At 40.1% G+C, this 21,156-nt stretch overlaps 1 protein-coding gene across 1 annotated transcript in view; it reads left to right on the top strand.

Moving 5' to 3' along the window:
* Window positions 1-12,331: 12,331 nt before the first annotated feature.
* The window catches only part of LOC104289611 (melanotransferrin-like), a 13,741-nt gene continuing 4,916 nt past the window's right edge, over window positions 12,332-21,156 (top strand). Inside the window, exons 1-10 of the mRNA XM_009888574.1 lie at window positions 12,332-12,412; window positions 14,933-15,096; window positions 16,206-16,305; window positions 17,373-17,549; window positions 18,030-18,192; window positions 18,299-18,363; window positions 19,051-19,208; window positions 20,286-20,472; window positions 20,640-20,788; window positions 21,011-21,101. Of these exons, the coding sequence (XP_009886876.1) occupies window positions 12,361-12,412; window positions 14,933-15,096; window positions 16,206-16,305; window positions 17,373-17,549; window positions 18,030-18,192; window positions 18,299-18,363; window positions 19,051-19,208; window positions 20,286-20,472; window positions 20,640-20,788; window positions 21,011-21,101 (1,306 nt within the window). The 5' untranslated portion in view covers window positions 12,332-12,360. The remainder of the gene's footprint in view (window positions 12,413-14,932; window positions 15,097-16,205; window positions 16,306-17,372; window positions 17,550-18,029; window positions 18,193-18,298; window positions 18,364-19,050; window positions 19,209-20,285; window positions 20,473-20,639; window positions 20,789-21,010; window positions 21,102-21,156) is intronic.

The following is a 21,156-nucleotide window of genomic DNA, read 5'->3' as shown; positions in this document are numbered from 1 at the left end:
AAAGATGGAAGAGACGCCAGCAGTTCCAAATGCATCATCATATTGACTTCAGCCAAAATAACAGTTACTTGAATGACAGAAACTTTAGTTCCACAATTTGTTAAAAATGCACTGGCAGTAGAGGACAAATTAAACATTCCCCTCTTGGAATGAAAACAAAGGAACTTTGCATCAAATGTGGCAGAAGCAAAATTGCCCCAAGTTTCTTACCTCCCACTCGCTTGCAAGCTTCACAGGCACCTCTATGCCCCTCTTCTCCAGCTGTTCCAACTTGTAATCCTCATATTTTTTGTATCCTGCATATCCCCCACCTGTAGCTAACAGAACATGGAAGGGGCGCAGGCGGAAGACTTGCCCTACCGGAGCAGTATGAAGCTTCTTCCTGTCTGTAACAGGAAAAAAAAACCAAAACAGACTTCAGGAAAGACAGCAACCACACAGTAAAGAAAAAGCTATGATGGGCAGTGAGGGATGTCAGCTTAGATGATGAAAATGCAATCAGAAATTTGTGACACAGAAGGTATCTATAGATGCTCCTAAGTACTCCAGTTATTGCAGCTTACCGTGTTACTGAAACCTGGCTGGCGAACACTAACTGGTCATCTGTGTTTTTATCCTCATCCCCTCCCCTGCTCCCCAACGCTCTTTCCCCAAAAATATGTAAGATGAGCTGCCTGAAACCACTATGGGACTGAGGTTCTTGTGATTTTGCCTGTGGATTTCTATTATGCTTTCCAAATATGAGATCTTCTATGTTGCTACCATACAGAATCATTGGTTGTTGGGAACAATCTGTAGTACTGTGGAGCTTAATGTTTCTCAGTTATTAAAGCTTTAATTATAGTTAGGGAATTCCCAAATTGTCCAGCTAACTGGAAGAGGGAAGGAAATGACGACCTGCTTTAGCGTAGGTTTGGTAAACAGGATACTAGGCCCATTTCTGCTATAATACAGGTCGCCACATTGAAGGAAAAAAAAAAAAAAAGACATCTAGTATTACCTCTATTTCTACCTGAGAACTACCAAGCTCCTCCTGCATAACACAAGCCTTGTATGTCATCTGAGATACACACATCCCCCAGGTTGTCACTAAGCAGCGGGACAGCCACACAGGGCAATCACAGTGGTAGGAAGTATTTCCCTTGTCAAATCTTCAGAGAAAACGAAGATGTTCAGGCTTAACAGACTAAGTATTAGACAGTGCTTCTACCATCTGTATCACAGTCAGTCTGAAGGCTCTTAGCAATAAGCATAAGTCACTACCGGACAGAGAAAATGCCCAAAGGAATTAATTCTCGGATACTGATTGGTGTCATTTCCACAACAATGATTAACGTGGATGAGCCAGAATCAAAAACAATGGAGTATATCTTGTTCCATCGATGACAGGCTTAAGGTTTGACTATGAAAGGATGCATTAACAACCAAAAGAATTCAGTAAGCACCAAATCTATTTCTAGGCACACATAGAGACAAAGCGTAATTGCTTAGCAATCTGGGAAGCTTCAGTTCTGAGTAGTAGAGTTGATTAGAGGCATTGAGCTATTCTTCATCAATGACGGTGCAAAAAGATGCTCAAGAAAAGTAATTCTTGCTCACATTTTGTTTTACCAAAATAGTATTTTTGCCCATTTCTTTCCTACATATGTGACTTAAAACATTGTTTGAACCGTGTCCTAAAATTCGTAATATGAGAACAGCCTTATTCTTACTGAAAAAAATAATCTTATTTGGGGGGGGGGGGATAAAAAAATAAACAAACAAACAAGGCAGCAACTACAGTTACTAAGTTTCTACCCTAACCACAGTTAGGGTAAAAATATTCTACCCTAAAGAGCAATGCTCAGTAAAGGACAGGGATCATTTAGAACAGCCAAAGAAAGCTTTATAAAGAAAGACTTCTATTTATTTTGAATTTACAAAGACTCTACAACCTTTCAACTTTGCATCACTATTTCAACAGAAATGTCTGTACAGATACCAAACAATACTCTTTAGCCCTAAAGCCTTTAACTCCCTTCCCACCGCATCTTTGGTTCTAAGTTAGCAAAGCTGCTCAGCTATTTCACCAGAGCTTTGCAAATTCCCAGACCAAAACCCCGCAGCATGAACAGCTCTTTCTGGTTTGTGTCCAGGCAGAGGCTGTTTCCACTTCAAGAGCCTCTATTGATGACACTGATGTGAACGTTCCTTTTCCTGTGCTAGAGACAAACCATTTGAAGTTCCTCAAGCCACAGCAAACAATTTAATTTGTTGATAAAGTACGTGAAGAGTTGACTTTTTCCCATCTCTAGGATTAATTCAACAGCACTTCTGTAACTGGTATCCAAAACATGATCACTGGCAAAGGCATCGAACACATATTGTTCCCCTCCCCCCCCCCACCCCCCCGACAAAATAAAATTCCACACCTTTCAGATACGAATGAAACTCACACGAGTTTACGAATTCCAAGACAAAAAGATTAGTTACTGATTCTGGCAACAATACCATGCTCAGACAGTTGGTGCTGTTCAGACTTAAGCTGAACATCATGTTCTCTAATGATACTAACAGTTCGGCAGCTCTCTGGCAAGCAGAATGAGCATGTGAGGAAAGCTCATGTCTTGGCACATGAGCCAGCAGAGCTAAGTCCAGTACAAGAGTAAAAAGGTGTAGGACTTTTAACATACTAGTAACATATTTTTAGATGCTTTGAACCCCATACCTGAACTCCTTACAGATAAGGCTAAGCTGTTTCAGATTTCTCTTAAACATTGAGTATATTTAGCAAACAAGAATAAAAAGAAAATAACAATTTCCTTCTCTGGAACAGATGAAAAAGACTCATTCTCTCAGAAACATTAAAAGACGCAGGATGAGAAAGCAAACTGCATAATCAAAGGCATGCTCTAGTCTACGCAATCAGATGCAATGATATAAACATTGCTTTGTTACTCTCACCAAATTAAGAATTTCTTCTAGGAAAGGATACAAAGACTTAGGGTGGGCCGTTATAGGGGGCAGCGATAAAACTAAAGAAGAGCTATGGTCTCTTCCTAACGACATCATTTACAAGTCATCTAGGTTTAAATCCAAATCAGAATCTGAAATATCAACGGATTGGAAAATGGCTGGTTAAAAGGTTACTTTGTTCAAAACTCAAAGCTAAGTTCAAATGACCCTTTCTTTCATGGGATCAACAATTTTGCATTATGCATCTCAGCTTCCTAGGGTTTTTCTTTCTGTAAGGACTAACTTTCATTTCTAGACAACAAAGAGCTGCTGTTTCTATTAATCTGTGTAAGCATATTTTTCAACAACGAAATATCCATATATGACATGCCAGACAAACGATTTGGACAGGCAAGTTAACTCAAAGAAATGGTTATAGAAAACAGGATCAACACCTCAGCTGGGAAGGAAACAAAAACTGAAAACTGTATGCAGTTGTTATACTAATATATGACAACACATATGCTACAAGTTTACAAACAAATATTTATTAAAAACAAATAATAATATTTGATTTTCACAGCATTACCCAGCTACAGTAACTCCAAGTGCAAGCATCATTTTGATCAGGTCTTAAATGTTTCATGTAAACCTACTTTGATTTCCTGATTTATTAAAATTACAAGTACAGATTGAAATACAACAGGATACTTGTACCTTTTCTTTCTTACAGGCCTGTTAAATTGCTGAAGTCTGAATTCCTCAGACTTCTCACGGTGAATAGCTGATAAGAGCTGCACTACAAAGCAGGCAATAGAGTTGAACAGTTTTCAACAAATTCCCACCTGGTATGTGCTGTTACTTTCTTATTATCCATTATATTAAGCTTGATGTTGCCCTTCTGAGTAACTCACTTCCCGTCTAACATTATTTCACTGGCTTTCATGTTGACAATGCATATCATTTTACCTGTCAGGCTCATTATTCATGACTATGCTACTACAACAATCTCTCTGCCAACATCCATGCAGACTCTTTCACATCACCTTCATGACACTGTCCAGCAAAAGGAGGATACAAACATGCCTGGACTGATACTCGGCTGGGCTGTGCTGCTAGAAACACTCTAGAGCAACAGAGCACTTAAAAAACATCACAGGACATGCAAAACCATTAAACTGATGTAAAAAAGTTTCAAATTTCAAAACGAAGGAGAATGATACAATGTAGGTGTGGGAGGTACAGAAACTATTGGCTCAGCAAGTTCATTAAAGCAGAGTTTTTAATATAAAAACACTGTCCTTACATGAATCTTTTTGCTAAATTATATTGTGTTTTTTAAAAAAAGTAATTTTTCAACTGTAGACTCCTCAGAAGACTAAGTAAATTGCAGAAGATGATGAAGAAAAATAAACCTATGGTTACCGGGCTTTAATCTGCTATAGAGAGATCATCTTCACTAGAAAAAAATTGTTTGGAAAAGTTTAAAAGCTACAAGTAAAGAGATTCCACTATATATGCTCTTCCCCAGAATCATTCTTCCTCTAGCACCTCTTATTAGTATCACAGTCTATTTGATTAAATTTGCTTTGCAAAATATTCTGTTTTGTTCCATTGTTGAAAGTAGGGAGTACTGGGAAACGTGAAATCCCCCATTTTGCATACAGCTGACCTGACAAAGCCGAGAAAGTGACGCTGTTGTTAAATGAGTAGCTCCTAGTTTACAGCATGTTAAGTTGTACAAAAATGTTCCCAGGGGAAAAATTTGATTCGTTAGTGTGCCGAGATGGATGTGATACAAAAAAGGTGCATTTGTATTGTATTTAGATACAATAAGGCACATACGAAGGACGCAGAGCTGCCCAACTACTGTAACATTTGAACATATTAATTAAATAGCAAACTTGTCAAAAAACATATATTGCCAAGGAAGATGGAAACAGATCCCAATATAAATTTCCCTCAGTGGGGTAGAGAGGGGAGCAAGAGAGAAAATGGAAACATAGCAGCCATTCACTTTATTATCCCATCTCCTTTGCTGCTGGCCCTGTTACACAGCTTTCTTCAGAAGTGAGAATACCAGTGAAAAGGATGATTGTCAAAGTATCAAAGCTTAAAAAAAGGCAAATACCCTCAAAAGAGGTACAGTAAAAGAGACTGTTAGATCAGCAGATGTCAGAATGACAAAGAAACCTGTTACTTTCCGACAAACACGCAGAGGTATAACACAGCAGCATGGGCACGCTCTGCTTGCCTGTGTGGTGAGGGACGCACAGCAAATAAACAATTGCATGGCCTACTAACTAATAAGCCTCAAGGGGGGTATTGCTGATTTGGGGGCTGATGTTCCCCCAGATGGGATCAGCTCTGCCTTTCCAGCTTTAGCCAATACTGCTCTGGATACTACAGCACCTATACTGCTGTCCAGTCACGCGTCTCTGCAAGGCTCCTCTTACCTATGAAATCATTGTGGAACAGATGGCACTTCCAAAAGAACACAGAAGCTTCAACCTTGGCCAGGGAAGCTATTTGTCTAAAATGTTCCTCTTGTTAAAGAAAATTATTTCTAGGTGTGACTTTTTTATTACTACATTTGCTATCCAAGTATTCCAAAACAGCTGAGAAACAATGAATAACACCTCATAGGGAATCTTATGAAATAGGTAAATACACTTCTTTTACTCTCTGGAAACCAAAAGGAGTAAAGCATAATTTGCAAGCTTGTGTCTATGGAAATGCCATGAATTGAATAGGTCTCTGATGCTGGACTCCCACTTCTGCTTTAATCTGAAGAATTTCATATTCACCAAGATGCGACCATAATTTGCCTAACTTTGAGTAACTCTGAGTTTAAAAACACTGGGTAGATCCAAGCCTTCACTTACCACTGAAAAATGTCCGGGAAGGTGGCTGCTTCCATAAGATGCCAGTTCTAAAACACAGGTTCTCGTGTATAAGGAATTTATAGCTAGTCAGCAAACTGCAAATACAACAAACAAGAAACAGTTGCTTAAGAACAAATGTTTAATAATGCAAATGTAACCAATTCAATGTAGTGATAATCTTATATTCAGACAGTGACTAACATAGAGGGGAAAAGTCTCCTCAAAGTAACATAAAATTCCCACTAAGCCTATTCCCTTCTGGCCTATTCCTTCCCTAAAAACAAAAATCCCCGAATATCCAACTGCTCCTGCAGATATTTATCTAATGTTGTGGCTATTTAATCTTTTATTTTTCTTACAAAATATTTACATATGTTCCTCTTAAGCTTAGTTCTACTGTAACAGTGATACAATACTGAGTATTGTAAGTGCTGATTTGGCAATAGCCCTTTTTGGGCAACTGGTTATGTTGTCATTATGTATCATATCTTGGCCTGGTTGGAGCCCTAAAATTCTGGTGTTTGTGAATAAAACCTGAGTCTTTTTTAAAAAGCAAGCTAATATCCTACTATAATCTAATTTAATCTTGTTTTATGCACTGCACTGGCTTACATGTTTAGTAATCTATTTGGTGGGGTTTTTTCCCTTTTTTTTTTTTTAAATAAGCAATTCTAGAACTAATGAGAATTACTACTCTCTAAATCTGCTTCCAGTTTAACAAAGACCAATTCTATCCAACAGCATGCAAACAATTTCTTTAAGGTCAGTAAATTACCTGTATTTTGCTGAGGAAAACAAAAATGTTTAAAACAAGATTGCTCGACTTACAAGGAAAGCACATAACACAGGCAGCATAATCTTCTGTAACAACATGGCTAACGTATCTACTTCCATCCAAAGGTAATGTTTATAATGGGCAAAGCTGAACTCGGCTATGCTGATTAAAACAAACTGCTTGCATATGTAGTGGTGAATTTTGTAATGATCATTTAGCACTTGGGATTATTACATCTCCACCAGGCTGCTACACGGGTGTGTCATTTAGGAACTTCCTACAACAGTGAATATCTTAAGAGACGCTTACGAATGGGTTCATGGATCTCCTTCCTTGCCATGCTGGTGGGAAGGAGTACATAGAAAAGTTATGGATTCTACGAAGAAGTAATATTGTTTATTAGGCCAACTGGTATAGATGGAAAAGCGTAAAGGCTGCCAGGCACAGAAGCTCTTCTTTAGAATTTATCTTACCACTTTGTACATCAATGAACTGTAACACGAGTGGTTCTGAAAACACATAAAATAGACTTATAACTGGCCAATGCAGGGAAAAGGTTCAACCAAGATTTTTCATATGTTTAATATATGAAATATTTCATTTAATGTTTTAATAAATTTGAAAAGGATCCATCCAACTGTACAAGAACTATTCCTGTTCAAAGCCTGCAAATAAGCATGTTTAGACAAGTACTTGAAGATGGCATGGCAACACCTCATCCTGCTGTTAGACCCATCACAGGCCCAAGGCAGGGCAGGAGAGGGGCACTGCTCTCACACCAACACGCTCAGTCTCTTGGGAAGAACCAGGTCTGGCAGGTCTTTGTGCAACCCACTCATTCCCGGGATGTCCTCATTCGGCTCTCTGACCTTTCATCTGCTCTTGATCAGATACACGCTGAGTACAGCATTACTTCATTAGCTTACAAGCTATTGCATCATTTAGGGCGATTCAATCCCAGGAAATGATGATTAGTAATTTTAAGAATTAATTTCAGGTATCTTCTGAGTTACAAACAGACATTATCTCTTTATTCAGAAGAAGAGTCTACAAATAGCAGATTTCTTGTCCAGAAGTCACACAGCGATACCAGTAGACACTTGCTAACAATATTTTAATGTTAGCAAAGGACAAATCACTATAGTTTTCACTTATCCCCCATAACACGGTCAGTAATACTTCACGCTGCCCTTCAGCTTCATGGTCTCTATTAAAACCACTGTATTAACTCAAGTGAGGCAGGACAATTCTTCCCCAAAACACAGATTCTTGTAACCAGCTGCTAAACATGCCATGCTGCTGCATCACCTCCAGGATATTATTTGCTTAGCAAGACAGAAAAAGCGTCCCACGCTGCTGCAGAACCTGTATGTTTTACATAGCAACATGATGTAATTTTATCATGAACAATGAGGTCAGATGATCCGCTTAGGTCATACACCAGACCTACACTAATTTGCGGTATTACGAGGCCTGCTTTACAACACGTTAAAACACCTGGGGTAAAAGGAGTATTTGCCCATCAGTAAGCTGGGAGCCTGTGGGCTGCATCTACGGGATTCAAAAAATGAAGAACTAATGTAGCTAGCACTAGACTTAGGTTTACCAGAAAAGTTTTTGAACCCTAAAAAGTTAGAGAAAAAACAAATAAATTAAAACTTAGCCACAGCCTAAAGCACTAGTATTCTCAGGACAATATATTAAGTCTTGATACATAACAATCTTAAAAAAAAAAAAAAAGCATATCCAGAACAAAACTAGCTGTGTTGGCTCCACCGGAGCATCCAGGAGGTGTTGACGTTGCCAGGGCAGGGCAGACGGGACCTGGTTCTTCAGCAGACAGACCACCACAGAGTGAGGATGCAACAATTAATTGCAAAACCTGAGCTCTCACCAAAATTGTTTTTGGTGTCCAACATGGGAAAACCAGTCTCCTCCTTACTCTGAAGCCTCTCTGAAACCAGGTAAAGATGCCGAGACTGAATAGTTTACTGTCAGCCTCACCCGCCCCGCTCCTGCCAGCCTGACCTTGATGGGTACAAGCGTTAGATAAGATCAGTGGGAGGTGTTCAGAAGTGGTGTTTGTCCTGTCCCAAGTAAGGTAATATAATGGGTCAGGTCATGGCCCACTTCTCCTCTTCTGATACTGCAATTAGTAGGGTTACCTTGTATTTTCCTCTCGCATACCTGTTTCTCATGAGAAATGTATCCTCTGCTTTCTTCCTGCATTTTGTATGGAAGTTTCTTTCATGCCTTGGCATTTGTCTGACACACATGGGCTGATTCTTGCTGAAGGGTATGTACTCTTTCCTATTTACAGGTCTCCTCTGAGATAAACAATGCCAACAGAACTCTAGTTTGTGACTATATTCAAGTTTGGGTAAAACCAATTTCTCAAATTAATTCCAAGAGTGAAGTCCAGATGCTTTTTGGTAAGGTTTGGGTTTTTCTCTTGCAGCAGCTGCGGAGTGGATTTTTTGAACGGTTGTATTAAGTTTCATAGCAGGGAAAACCATTTTATTGCCAAGTGGTTGTTACCATGATCTCTACTGAGAGAAGGATATTGGAGGGGAGAGTGAGTCCAAATTTACTGTTTATTTCAGTGTCTGGTGTCTTTCAATGCATAATGTTTTCATTATTCTGAGTAAATGCTGCTGCTTTAAGTAGCAGGAGAAAAGCAACATAAACACCTCAAACCACAATGTATTCTGAACTGGGGCTTTTTAGCTTTTAAAAACAACAGACAGTCATCATGGAATAGCTTTGTATTTGAATGTCTATTGGACTGACAAGCCTAAGTTAAGAGGAGAGTATCTCCTAGCTTACATGGAAGTAACAGGTTATGTGAATGTGCAAAGCGTGGTTTAGGCATGACACCCTCCAAATTCTCTCCTGCCTAGGGCCGGCGCGGGCAGGCGGTGTGGGGGCCGGTGTGTGCAGGGGCCGTTACCTGAAGGGAATACGGTGTGTAGGGATGGGACCATTCCTCCAGGGAGATACGGAATGGGGACACCGGTACGAGGCTGTTCCCCAAAGGGGGATGTGGTGTGTGGTGAGGGCTGTTCTCTGGGGGCTGTGGTGTGAGGACGGGGCTGTCCCTGAGGGGACATGATGTGGGGACAGAGCCGTCCCTGACGTGATGTGGTGTGGGGACAGGGCTGTCTCTGAGGGGACATGGTGTGGGGACAGGGCCATCCCTGAGGTGACGTCGTGTGGGGACAGGGCTGTCCCTGAAGGGACATGGTGTGGGGACGGAGCCATTTCCCAGAGGATGTAATGTGAGGATAGGGTTGTCCCTGAGAATATGGGGACAAGGCTGCTCCACAAAGAGGGTATGGTATCAGGTCAAAGCTGTTCCTCAAAGGGAGATATGGTTTGAGCAGAGGACTGCTTCTTGGGGAGTTGAGGATGAAGTAGTTGGGGTTCAGCTGCTTCTCAGTGTTGCTGTTGACCACAGATATGGGAACACCAGCGATATCGGCAGGGATTGTACCGGTGGGGACATGACATGGGACGAACATAATGCTGTTCCTGCAAGTGAGATGTTGGGCAGGGTAGTGCAGTAACATCAATTCCTACTCTGGTGTCCCATGCCTGGATCCTAGCAGCACAAAGGGGATTTTGTAGAGATTATTTGGTTTCCACCCTCTTAGATGCATCCCTACATAGATGCATAGTTGCCACATTACTGGGAAGTAACTAATTACCGTTTTCTGATGGTGGTAGAGGGGTAGTTTCATAGGGTGAATCAGTAGGAAAAGAATTCCAGAGTCCTGCTGTTGTGTTTATGCATCCTCAGTGCTTTAGGACATAGTCCTCTCAGCTGACGTGATTGCTTTACATTTGTGATTAATGTTTGTTTGTTTTCCTGACCAGGCCTAAACAAAGTCTACAACATGTTTATGTCGTTCTGCTTTGTTCAGGTCACCACAGACAGCAGCATAGTGTCTGTATAGTATCTTAGACAAATATAGGGAAAGCCTTCTATTTTTAAATATGAAAAATTTGGGCAGAGATCCAGATGCAGCCCTCATGTAATAGTAATAATATTATCTGACTGAGTTGTTGGGATGTACATATATCCTGAGCTAATATAATGGTAGGATTGGCAGGAAGTAAAACCTCAAAGAAGGTGGGATTTGATCCTATTAGGTGATTTGCTACAAGCATTGCAAAAGCCATTAGCTCTGATGTCTAACTGCACCCTGCTGGTGGGCCTGACTGACAAGTTTCCCCAGAAGTGATTCAGGAGTGATTCAGAGATTAAGGTGTAGTTAACTGAAAGACACTTGTTTATAGTGTATATTAACTGACATTGGCTGAACTGGTTAATGATCTGTCCTGATCTAATCTTTCTCCCTGGAATTAAAAGTAAATATGCGATCCTTTAACTATTTTAAAATTACTTTTGTCATGTGTTTTGTTCTTACATTTGGTGGGTTTTTTTAACTTTGATAATATATTGTATCAAAAGATTATATAGACTGCACTCATGGAGGAATAAAACGTATTTCCCAAAGGGTACTGAGCTGTGCTAGGCCTGTGCAGGTGAGCCAAGTCCAAGGGTGGGATGACACCACAGTTTTTCTCTTAGCAAATGAGAGAATGGAGATCTTAGGGCTTGAGAACGTTTTTCCAGGGAGTGCAGGAAGGAGTTAGGAATGTAACTCCTTCTGTGGTTGGATTAGTGGGAGGCATAACACCTCAACAAATGTTGCAGACCTAGTGAGGGAACTTATGAAATGCAGAGATAAGCAATGGAATCCATGTATGTGAATGCAAAAGAAGCAAGTGGGGAATAAGGACTGTGAACCACTAGAGAAAAGTACATAAGGCAACAAAAGAAATCTGGGAAAAGTATTGGCAAAAATACATGAAGCTCAGAAAGTACTAAGAAAATCCATAAGATGAAGAAGGAAAACAAAACTAGGAAAAATACTTTCTTTCTCCAGGACTATAGGAATAGTCACTTATTTCCTGAACAGGAAAGATGAAACCATATTAGCAATATTTTATGCATCAGTTTAGTATGCACACTTCTGCTTATATACATATATATATATGTATTTTTTTTCCCCTGATGTAGAATTAATGATGTTAATCATGGCTGCTATAGAGTAATTAAGAGCTAATACTCCAGGCTAAGTGTTAGAAAACAGGGAAATAAACCAGCTTGGATGAGACTGCTGTGCTAGAATGGAATGAAGACAGTCAAGAAAGTCAACAGTGTCACAGTTCTGCTCTGAATTCTCAGGGAGGCATAGGGTTACTTTCTGTTTAAAATTACTCAGTAGATAAACCATTATCAGGTGAAAAAATAAGGGAAGAAGGACCCTTCAATATTCTGTAGAGAGATATGTTCAGTAGTTTGGACAATTAACTTAGCTTTAGATATCATCTTTGTAAGACAGATGTAAGTCTTGCCTCTCTCCCAAAGGCATTTTGGTGCCTTTTGAAAAAGGAGAAGCACAATTTCTTTCAAAAGCAAAGGCTTACAATTCTTCCTATGTCTGTTCATAACAAAGCAGAAAATGCACAGATATTTTCCGTCTGTGGGTGGGAATAAGACACTGTCCCTTTCTCCTTTGCATACAAGGATATACCATCCTCTGACAATTTGTTTTTTTCTTAAATCTTCGTTTATTCTTGTTGATGCCTAAAACCCCTTTGTTATCTTCCAGAAGCTTTGGTCATCACTGTGGAATTCCTGGTATGAGAAGGCAGAGCTCAGGATAGAGAGAGGATCCTTGCTGAACTGCTGTAATCATGAAGGCAGTGACTTTAATTGTGCTAATCATCTTCACTTTGCTGTCTTCAGGTAAGGCTGATGCAGAGAGGGAAAGAAAAATGTGACTTCTGGATAGGTTACCAGGATACAAACTCTAATGTATGCTTTGATTTTGTTTTCTTCTCTGCAAAGAAGTTGCGGTTAGAACTGTGTCTGTGATTTCCATTTGCCTGTATTTTTCCTGTTTGATCGTTGGCAGATGGTGACCCTGTTAGTTTTGAGGCAGCTTGATACACTAGTTTCTTAGCAATTCAGTGAAGGTTTGTTTTCTTTGAATGGTTGCAATCTGTGTACTCATTACCACTGTCAAAATTAATCAGTGTATTTCAAGCTACTCCCATCTAAAATCGCAACGGGTTCTTTTTTGGAATTGCACTGAGTTAACGTCAAAACAAGTAGAGTACTAATGTGATGCTATGCTTAAAAAAATAAAAACTTTCATGTTTTAATTGTAAATATTATTTATTCCAGGCAGTATATATATATTTTTAGTATTAATAGATTGCCAGAGAGCCAAACACTTAAACATCTGGAAATTACAATGCTAGAGATGTTGTAGTGTTTTCTGTGCATTCAGTCCTGGTTTTCATTACATGGTATAAGATTCTCTCAAGTTACATAACCACATGCTGTTTTTATATATGGTAATCACTTTGTTTTCTCCTTAAACACATAGTATCTTCTAGACATGTATATGATGATACACTTCAGAGTAGAAGGCATTTAATAGGAAGAATACAAAATAAGTCATTGTATATCCAAGATGGAATTATTGGAGCCTAAAGCAAAAGAGCAAATTTTGTTGACATGTCTGGACTACTTAGGATGTAGCTTCCTAGTCAGTTTAAATCAACCAAACCCCAGATTTCCCCTGGAAAAGGAGGTTTCACCTTCTCCTCCACTTCTAATCGCATCTTCAATCTTTCTGCTGGCACTGTTTTGTTTTGGTTTTTATTGGTTACTTAGTTTTCAGCTGGAAAAAGATCTGACAACTGAATGGTTCATTTCTGCTACAAATTTATAGAGTGTTCCTGTGTAGTTTATGTAATTTCTTTCTTTGGCATCCAGAAATGGAGATAATTCTTACTAACTTCCTGCTTGGAAGAGGTAGGATTGTGAGGATTTTGTTGTTAACATTTATTCAATACTCTGTTCAACATAGTATATGATTCTTCATTGTCAATAACCAAATTGTCCCTAGTTTTTGTCTTTCATGGTAAGTGTTGTCATGGAAGATAACCCTCTCTGTCTTGAGGGAAATGCAAGTTACTTGTCATTGCTGAGGCATCATTTAGATAGTACATTGTTTAAAACCAGAAGAAGGTCCAAGTCACAGAATTGGCATTGTCATTTCAAATAGTCCCAGGTCCTCACTTCCTGCATTGAGGCGTTTGGTTATTTGGTCTATTATAAAGTAGCATTTAATTGTGAACTTAAAATTTTAATACTTCTCATACTTCTGATCTAAGGTTTTTTGACCCTGGAGCTCTGGTGTTGGTCTTACTATTGAAAATCAGGTAATCCTTGTCCGGAAAGAAAATGGGGAGAAAATACTGTTCTAACAAAGCATGGAGCTCAGTGGGAAATGCTCTTCTAACAAAGCATGTGGCTCAGTGCTGTGAGACAGCTAGGACTTGGAACACCAGGTATTGTCTGTTCAAAAAACAGCAATCCCCTCTCAAAAGACTAAATTCAACAAAGCTAAAGCAACTTGATCCCCTACCAACATCCTCCCTCCATGCTTCTTGTTCTTTTGCAGGCTTGGTTCCGACTTTCTAGAACTCTGTAACAAAAATATTAAGAATGCTATGGATAAATGCTATGGATAAATTATGCACGAGAATATGTGCTTTCCTCTGGAAAGCACGAGAGGAAACAGCAGAGCAAAGGTTAAAAGAATGGCCTGTATTGATAACCAAGGACACAATTCACAGCAGTAAAACTGATAAACCCTGGGGAATGTATTGTTTACATCAATAGTAGAAGGTCTGTGCTCTGATAAGGTCACATCACAGCTGTTTTTTTAAAGAGAAAAACTGAAGTCTGATAACAGGAAGATGGTAACAAGGTTACCCTACGTTGTAAGTGCCATTCCTCCTCTTGCTATCCCGACAGGAAAACAAACCATAGTCATAAAGATGTCCTTGCCTTTGTTTCCTCATTTTGGGGGGCAACCTTGCCTAAGATTCATGGAGGATGAAGCAAGTAAGATTCTGAGGCAAAAGGTTGTGCCATAATAATTGTTGGTTCTTGAAAAAATCTACCTAAAAGCTAGTTTGCTGCTGCCAGTCAAGAGGAAGCAAAGAGATATATTAAAGCCTTAACAAACATTCATTGTCCTCCATGTTGGGCAAAGGTGGTCTTGGTCAGACTGCTTGGGCACATCTCTTGGGTGCCTGTAAATATGTGGATACGTGAGTGTGAGTGAGCAGAATCAACTTACTTCTGAAGTTAAATAAAAGAAAATAGCCTCCCTCTTCCATAAGGTCTTAAACTGAGGGGTTTTTTTACTAAATCCTACAAATCTTGACTTTTTTTTTGATCATACAGGGAAGAAATTCCGATGGTGCACCCTTTCTGACCTAGAACAGAGAAAGTGTGCTGAACTGTCCAAAGCACTTATGGCTGTGCTGCCCCTTGCTACTGTCAATTCATTTGCAAGGATTTCTTGCATCAGAGCCCACAATACATATGACTGCATTGATAAAATCAGGGTAAGTTCACGGAGACTTTTAAAATTGATTTTGAGTCCAAATTCTCTTTTTAAGAAGTAACTGGTAAACTGAATCCATGGGAGAATAAAATAATACTGAAATGATGTTATTTCATATATGACAAAGTATATGGTAGCTTGAGAGGCAATAATTAAAACCTGTGAGCATTCTACCAGATGTACTATTTTATTCTAGCGAATGCCCTTGCAATGTCCAGGAAAAGAGTAAAAAGCTGCTTGGAAATAAACGGACAAAACCACTATTAAATTAAAACTTGCTCAAAGCATTCCCATTGTGTGTGGGTTTTCATCCTACTCTGACTATAAGTAATATTTTCTCATCCCTTTCTTCCCTACTATTTTTAGTCCCTAGTCAATCTTTTCTGAAATAAAAGAGCAAAGCTTTTTTTCATATAAAAATGTTTCATTTCAATAAGACATCAGACCATTTGTAAATGTAAGCTCTATGCCAGTTCTGAAATTACATTTTCATAATGCTGTATGCTTTGAAAAAAATTGCTAATGAACCAGGAAGATAAGCATTTGCTGTAGAATAATCACATTGACATACCTAAAACTTGGTTGAGACAGAGAATTTCTGTTTCCATTTTCATTCAGTCCTGGTTGCCTTCAATAGGTCCAAATCTGACCTGGAAAACAAAACAAAGAAAACTTTTCTTGTTGATTCAGGGAATAATTAATTTCATCTTTTCATTCAGTCCTGCAATCTTTGTTAATAGACTTCAGTTCCATTTTCTGTGTGGTTATGGAAAGATTACAGCCACAACTCTTAGAAAGATTTGAGGTCTTGGTGGGGAGCAGTAGGAAGAAATAGGGATTGCCATTTTCTTCAGCTGGCAACAGAATTCTGGTTTTGGAATGGAAGGACCAAAGAAAGGTGAGAAAGGATACTGGAAAAGAAGAGGTATTTTTTTGAAGGTAACTTAGCCTTTATTGCTACCATTTCACTATGCTTAGCAGCAGAGATTCAATTAAAAACAAAGCAAATGCTTGTAAAAGCCACTGGTTACAATCTCTCAGGCAGAAACTCTGCTGTGTTTGTTTCCCTGTAAACACACTTGTTTTGAGGGTTTTGCTGTTGTTTTTAAGGCGAATAAAGCAGATGCTGCCTCCTTGGATGCTGGGGATGTTTACTCTGCTGTAAAGCTGTATGGTTTGACAGCAGTGGCAAAGGAGATCTATGAACAAGGTAGGTTCATAAAGCAAAAGAATAAGCTGTTCTTCCGATTTGGCTAATACGTTGCTGTGCAATGAAAGGCAAAGCTCAAGAATTCTTGAAAAAAGTCTATACATTTTCATTAACTTTGTAGGAGTATGGAGGTGACTAACAACCATTTCTAAAATGCTTAGTGATGAACAAAATACCAGTGGTGCTTTCTATCTAGGAGCCTTTCTGTCTGTGTCACTGTGACAAAATGTCTGCATCTACCCCTGCCCGCGGCACTAGTGTACTGGAGTTCTACATCTTGCAGGGAATAAGAAGAGTTTTATTCCGTCTGTGTCAATTCTTATACCACGCTCTACTGGTTGTACTACTGTAACTGAACATTTACTAGTGGTTCCTTAAGAGATTAGCTGCTCTCCTGAATTAATTCTCTCATTCTCACCCTAAGGAGACAAGAATATAAGGTGGAGAATCTTGTTATGTTAAGATTCCTCTTCATTCATGGCAGACCTGGACAGTCTGTGCAATGAATGATTTCTAGGGCAAGAATAAATAAGTCTGAGCCAAAATCAAGCATACAGTAGAAAATACTTGTGGGACGTGAATCTGAGAAGAAAGCCAGATTAGCAGATGGATGTAGGAAGAGACTAATAAGGGAACAGTATAAGAACAGAAGTGAATTTTGTTTTGTCTGAAGAACCATGAAATGATAGTCAAATCGAGGTGTTTCAGCTGGTAAGTATGTTCTGAGGATAACACATAGGAGCTCTTTCCATTACAATACGTAACCAGTGTGATACAAATGTTCAAAATTCTTGAGAAGCAATTGCATTGGGTGATGGAGCTGGATGGTCTTGTAAGCCTTTTCCACCAGATTTTTATGTTCTTGCTTTGCACATCACTTGCATTGCTCAATTTGACGAGGTGCCACGTAGCCACTATATGGTAAAGTTTCTGGCATGGTTCATATGCCTGAGATTTATTGTTTTTTCCTTAGCCATGTTCACAGAAGTAGTTGAACTCCTGTTCACAGATGGAAGCTGCAGAATTGGGATTCAGTTATTTCTGTTACATATTTTGTCCTGTCACAGGACATTGTGTGTTTGCTGTGGCCATTGCCAAACGAGGAACTCTGGTTATCCAGAGGCTACGAGGTGTACGCAGCTGCCACAATGGAGCCAGATGGACATCAGGCTGGAATATTCCATTTGGCTTTCTCCTTGCAAGAAATGATCTTTCCTGGGATGAGGCACAACCTCTGAGCCAAGGTGGGTGATAGGAGCCATAGGGTTATGTCTCTGCCCTCAGCAAAAATGACTGAAATGCAAGCAGATGTAGAACGAACTGAGCCATGTGGAAACTGAAGGGCTTTGTGGGTGAGATATTCTCTTCCAGTGTTTCTGATAGCTCTTAGCTCTCTTCAGTACTTTTCTAGTGATCTCAAAGCAGCAAAATTGTTACCCAAACAGGAAATCTTTGTGTTCTGTGTGCAACAGGGAACAAATCTTTGCAATATCTAGCCAGCACAAGGATGGTTTCAACCAAGTAAAATTTGATCACTGTTTCCAGCAAATGCATCAAATCTGAAGGTTAGACAATAAAGCTGCATTTGCTGATCCACTTACTTATTTTTTTAAAGCACCACAGTCCTAGTTATGCCCATGATATATTTGGCCCCTTTTCTTTCTTTCATTTTCTCCCATTTGACTTTTTTCTTTCTTTTTGTTTCCTCCCCCCCGCATCTGCAGTAATCAGTGAGTATTTCAACGCAAGTTGCATCCCTGGGGTTGGTGTTGCTGCTCCTCGACTGTGCGCTCTCTGCCAAGGACAAAAGTCCTATGTCAGAGACAAGAACCACTTCTGTGAGACAAGCAGTAGCGAACCCTTCTATGACTCTGAGGGAGCCTTCAGGTGAGCTCTGTGACACTTGTACTGAATTTACTTTTGGGGAAAAATGACTTGTGAGGGAGGAGAAGCCAGGTGACAAGTTAATAGGATGGCATTTGTCTTCCTGCAGGTGCTTGAAGAATGGCGTGGCAGATGTTGCCTTTTTAGATCATCTAACAATTATGAGTGCCACAGGTAGTGCTAAATACTCAGATTCCTTTTAACCTCTGGCTGTGCTTTCCTGCATGGGAGTTTGGGCGATAGGCCTTTTTTTGTTGTTGTTTCCAGGGAAAATTCAATCCCTGCAAGCGGTTCTGGGGTATTTCTTGGCTCCCCACACAAGTCAGAAGGAAACAGAAAAGGAAAGAATAAGGGAGCAGTAATTGCTCACTGGAGATTCTTAAAATGGGAGCAGACAGATATTTTTATACAGGTGATGCTTTTAGCCTGAAGTCTCTGATGCAGCTGTCAGTATTTGCATTGCCTGAGTTATACGATAAAGTCAGTGTATTGAGCTGCTAGAATGTGCAGTTCCCGTATACCTGTTGTGTATTTTTAAACTCAGTCGAGCTCTGTATTGACGTTTTTGAAGGTGGTTATCAGTAGTATTTGTGGGTAAATACTTTTAAACAAACATATTTACAGAGATACAGTTTAAAGAGTATTTTGGAGTACCTCTGGCTGAGGTCCCTCTCTTTGTTGAGAGAAGAGCGTATCAAAGACAACTTTCCCAAGTGTGCTTGGTACACTGTGCTGCTTGAATAATCTTTGAGCAACCTCCTCTGAAAAATGTTTTGCCTTCCATCTCTGTGCCTGCTGCCACGTCATGTCTCTTGCTGCCACGTCATGTCTCTTGCTGCCACGAGTGTCTTCTTGTTTCAGAGGCAGAACAACAGGAATATGAACTCTTATGTCCTGATGGGACTACAGCTGAGCTGACTGAATACGGCACCTGTAACTTGGGCAAGGGGCCTGGCCGTGGCATCATCACCCGCCACAACTTCCAGAAGATCACCAACAAATTTCTTACCATGATCCAAGTGAGTGGATATTATCATCTGTGTATCTCCAGACACAGGCTTTTCGGCCACCTTTGTGTGGAGATTTCCACCCAGTTTACCTTCTTTCTTGAGAAATGTTTAGGTACTGTGAAAAGGGACTAAAAATTGGTTGTTCTGGGGAAGGATCCTGCGTTGGCTTCTGGAAGAAGGTTTTACTTCTCTCTCAAGGGTTCTTCTGTAGAAGGCTAGCAATAAATAAGTAAAGACAGAGAAGATAGCCATTTTCCAGCTTGGGTGTTATGGCAATGGTGTTTGTCCTGCCCTGGAACTTACGTGAATTCTTATGTAGCTGAGGGAGACACATAGGTTCAGGCAGGGTTCACCTTTGTTACTCTCTTTTTCTCAACTTAGAAGTAGTATCTGCTGCCTTGGCATCCAGGAATCTACTTGAAGTTCAACCTGAGGTGCATATTTAAATACAAATTTAAAGAATTTATGAAGCCGTCCAGCAGACAGTGAAAAATTCAACCCAGTGGGCTTTGTGCTGTCATGTGGATTCTGGCAGACAGCAGTTGTACAAAATCTCTTCTTTATTGAGAGATCTTCATATGCCTTTGTCAGTGGACTTATTAACACATATTTTAGCTGGGTTCCCCCACACATAGCGATGGCTATGCAGCAGCGTTCCTAGTATACTTCTCAGTGCTTTCTTCTCTTCCAGTACCACCAGGCTGAACAAAGCTACTTTGCACATGGTACTTCCCCATCATAAAGCATAAGCTATCTTGCACTCCTTTACCTCACTGATCTTTATCACAAATGTTTCTCACTCAACTATACTCCCTCAGTTGCCTTTCCAGGGTAGAAGACATTGAGCACAGCCTAATAAATTGGAATAACTAAGATGGGGAAAAAATGATTCAAAAAAGTGAATGCTGTAATACTTTTAGGACTGGAACCATCCACTCACTGCAGTACCCGTGGGCTTTGTCCCCGTGTGATGGGACCCTGAGTGCTGTTACAAACCATTGATATGAAGGGAGGGGAGGATGAGGCTGCCTGTTACTGGAAGGATGAGCAGATTTGTTGCAATTAAAAGTGTTGTTCTTATCCTAGCGCCTCTTTGGGCGAAAAGGAAAGGAAAGAGCCAGGTTTGAACTCTTCACTTCAGCACCCTTCGGGGGAAAGAACCTGCTGTTCCGAGATGCCACTCAACACCTGCAGCTTCTTGAGGAGCAGCTAGAGATTGCCTATGTCCTTGGTCTGGATTATGTAGCTCTCCTTAAGGGTCTTGGCCATGAAGGTGAGAAGCCTTCCAGAGGACTGTAGCTCAGGAAAGGGAAGAAAGTTCTCTCTCCATGTTATTCCCCCTTGCCAGGCACAAGTGCACAGACCTAAACATCCCCTTAGCAAAGAACAGATTGGTGCATACGTGATCTGATCTCACTGTGCTCCTTCTTTCTAATGCAGGGAGCTCTTTGGACAACAGTGTTGTGCGCTGGTGCTGCATCAGTGATGCTGAGCTTCGCAAATGTGAGGAGTGGGCACTGAGCATCAAATCCGACCCACTAGTCTGTGTCCAAGCAACTTCCATGACCAAATGCATTGAAATGATCAAGGTAGGAGTCTCTCTCTGGTAAGAGTATATGTTAAATGATACAGGGTGTGTATGGCCTTGTCTGAGCTGAACAAGAGGAAAACCAGCTTGTACACTAGAGGAACCAGTGGGAATGAGAGGGAATTTATGCAGGGGAATTTCCAACCAGCAGGGAAGTACAGCTGTTTGGTTACACAGTTCATGCAAATCCAGTTTTTGTTATTTTCTATAATGCTGTTGACAGAGTAGTGAGGCTGATGCTGTCACCCTGGATGCAACACATGTCTACATTGCAGGGAGATGTGGACTGGTGCCTGTAGCTGCAGAATGTTATGGTAAGTCCTCATGTGACCTTAGCATAAAGAGGGAATCAGAAAAGTACCGTTAAAA

Source organism: Charadrius vociferus, unplaced genomic scaffold (assembly GCF_000708025.1).
Source record: "Charadrius vociferus isolate BGI_N301 unplaced genomic scaffold, ASM70802v2 scaffold917, whole genome shotgun sequence".
NCBI classification, from domain to species: Eukaryota; Metazoa; Chordata; class Aves; order Charadriiformes; family Charadriidae; genus Charadrius; species Charadrius vociferus.
This window is presented reverse-complemented; position numbering and strand designations above follow the sequence as displayed.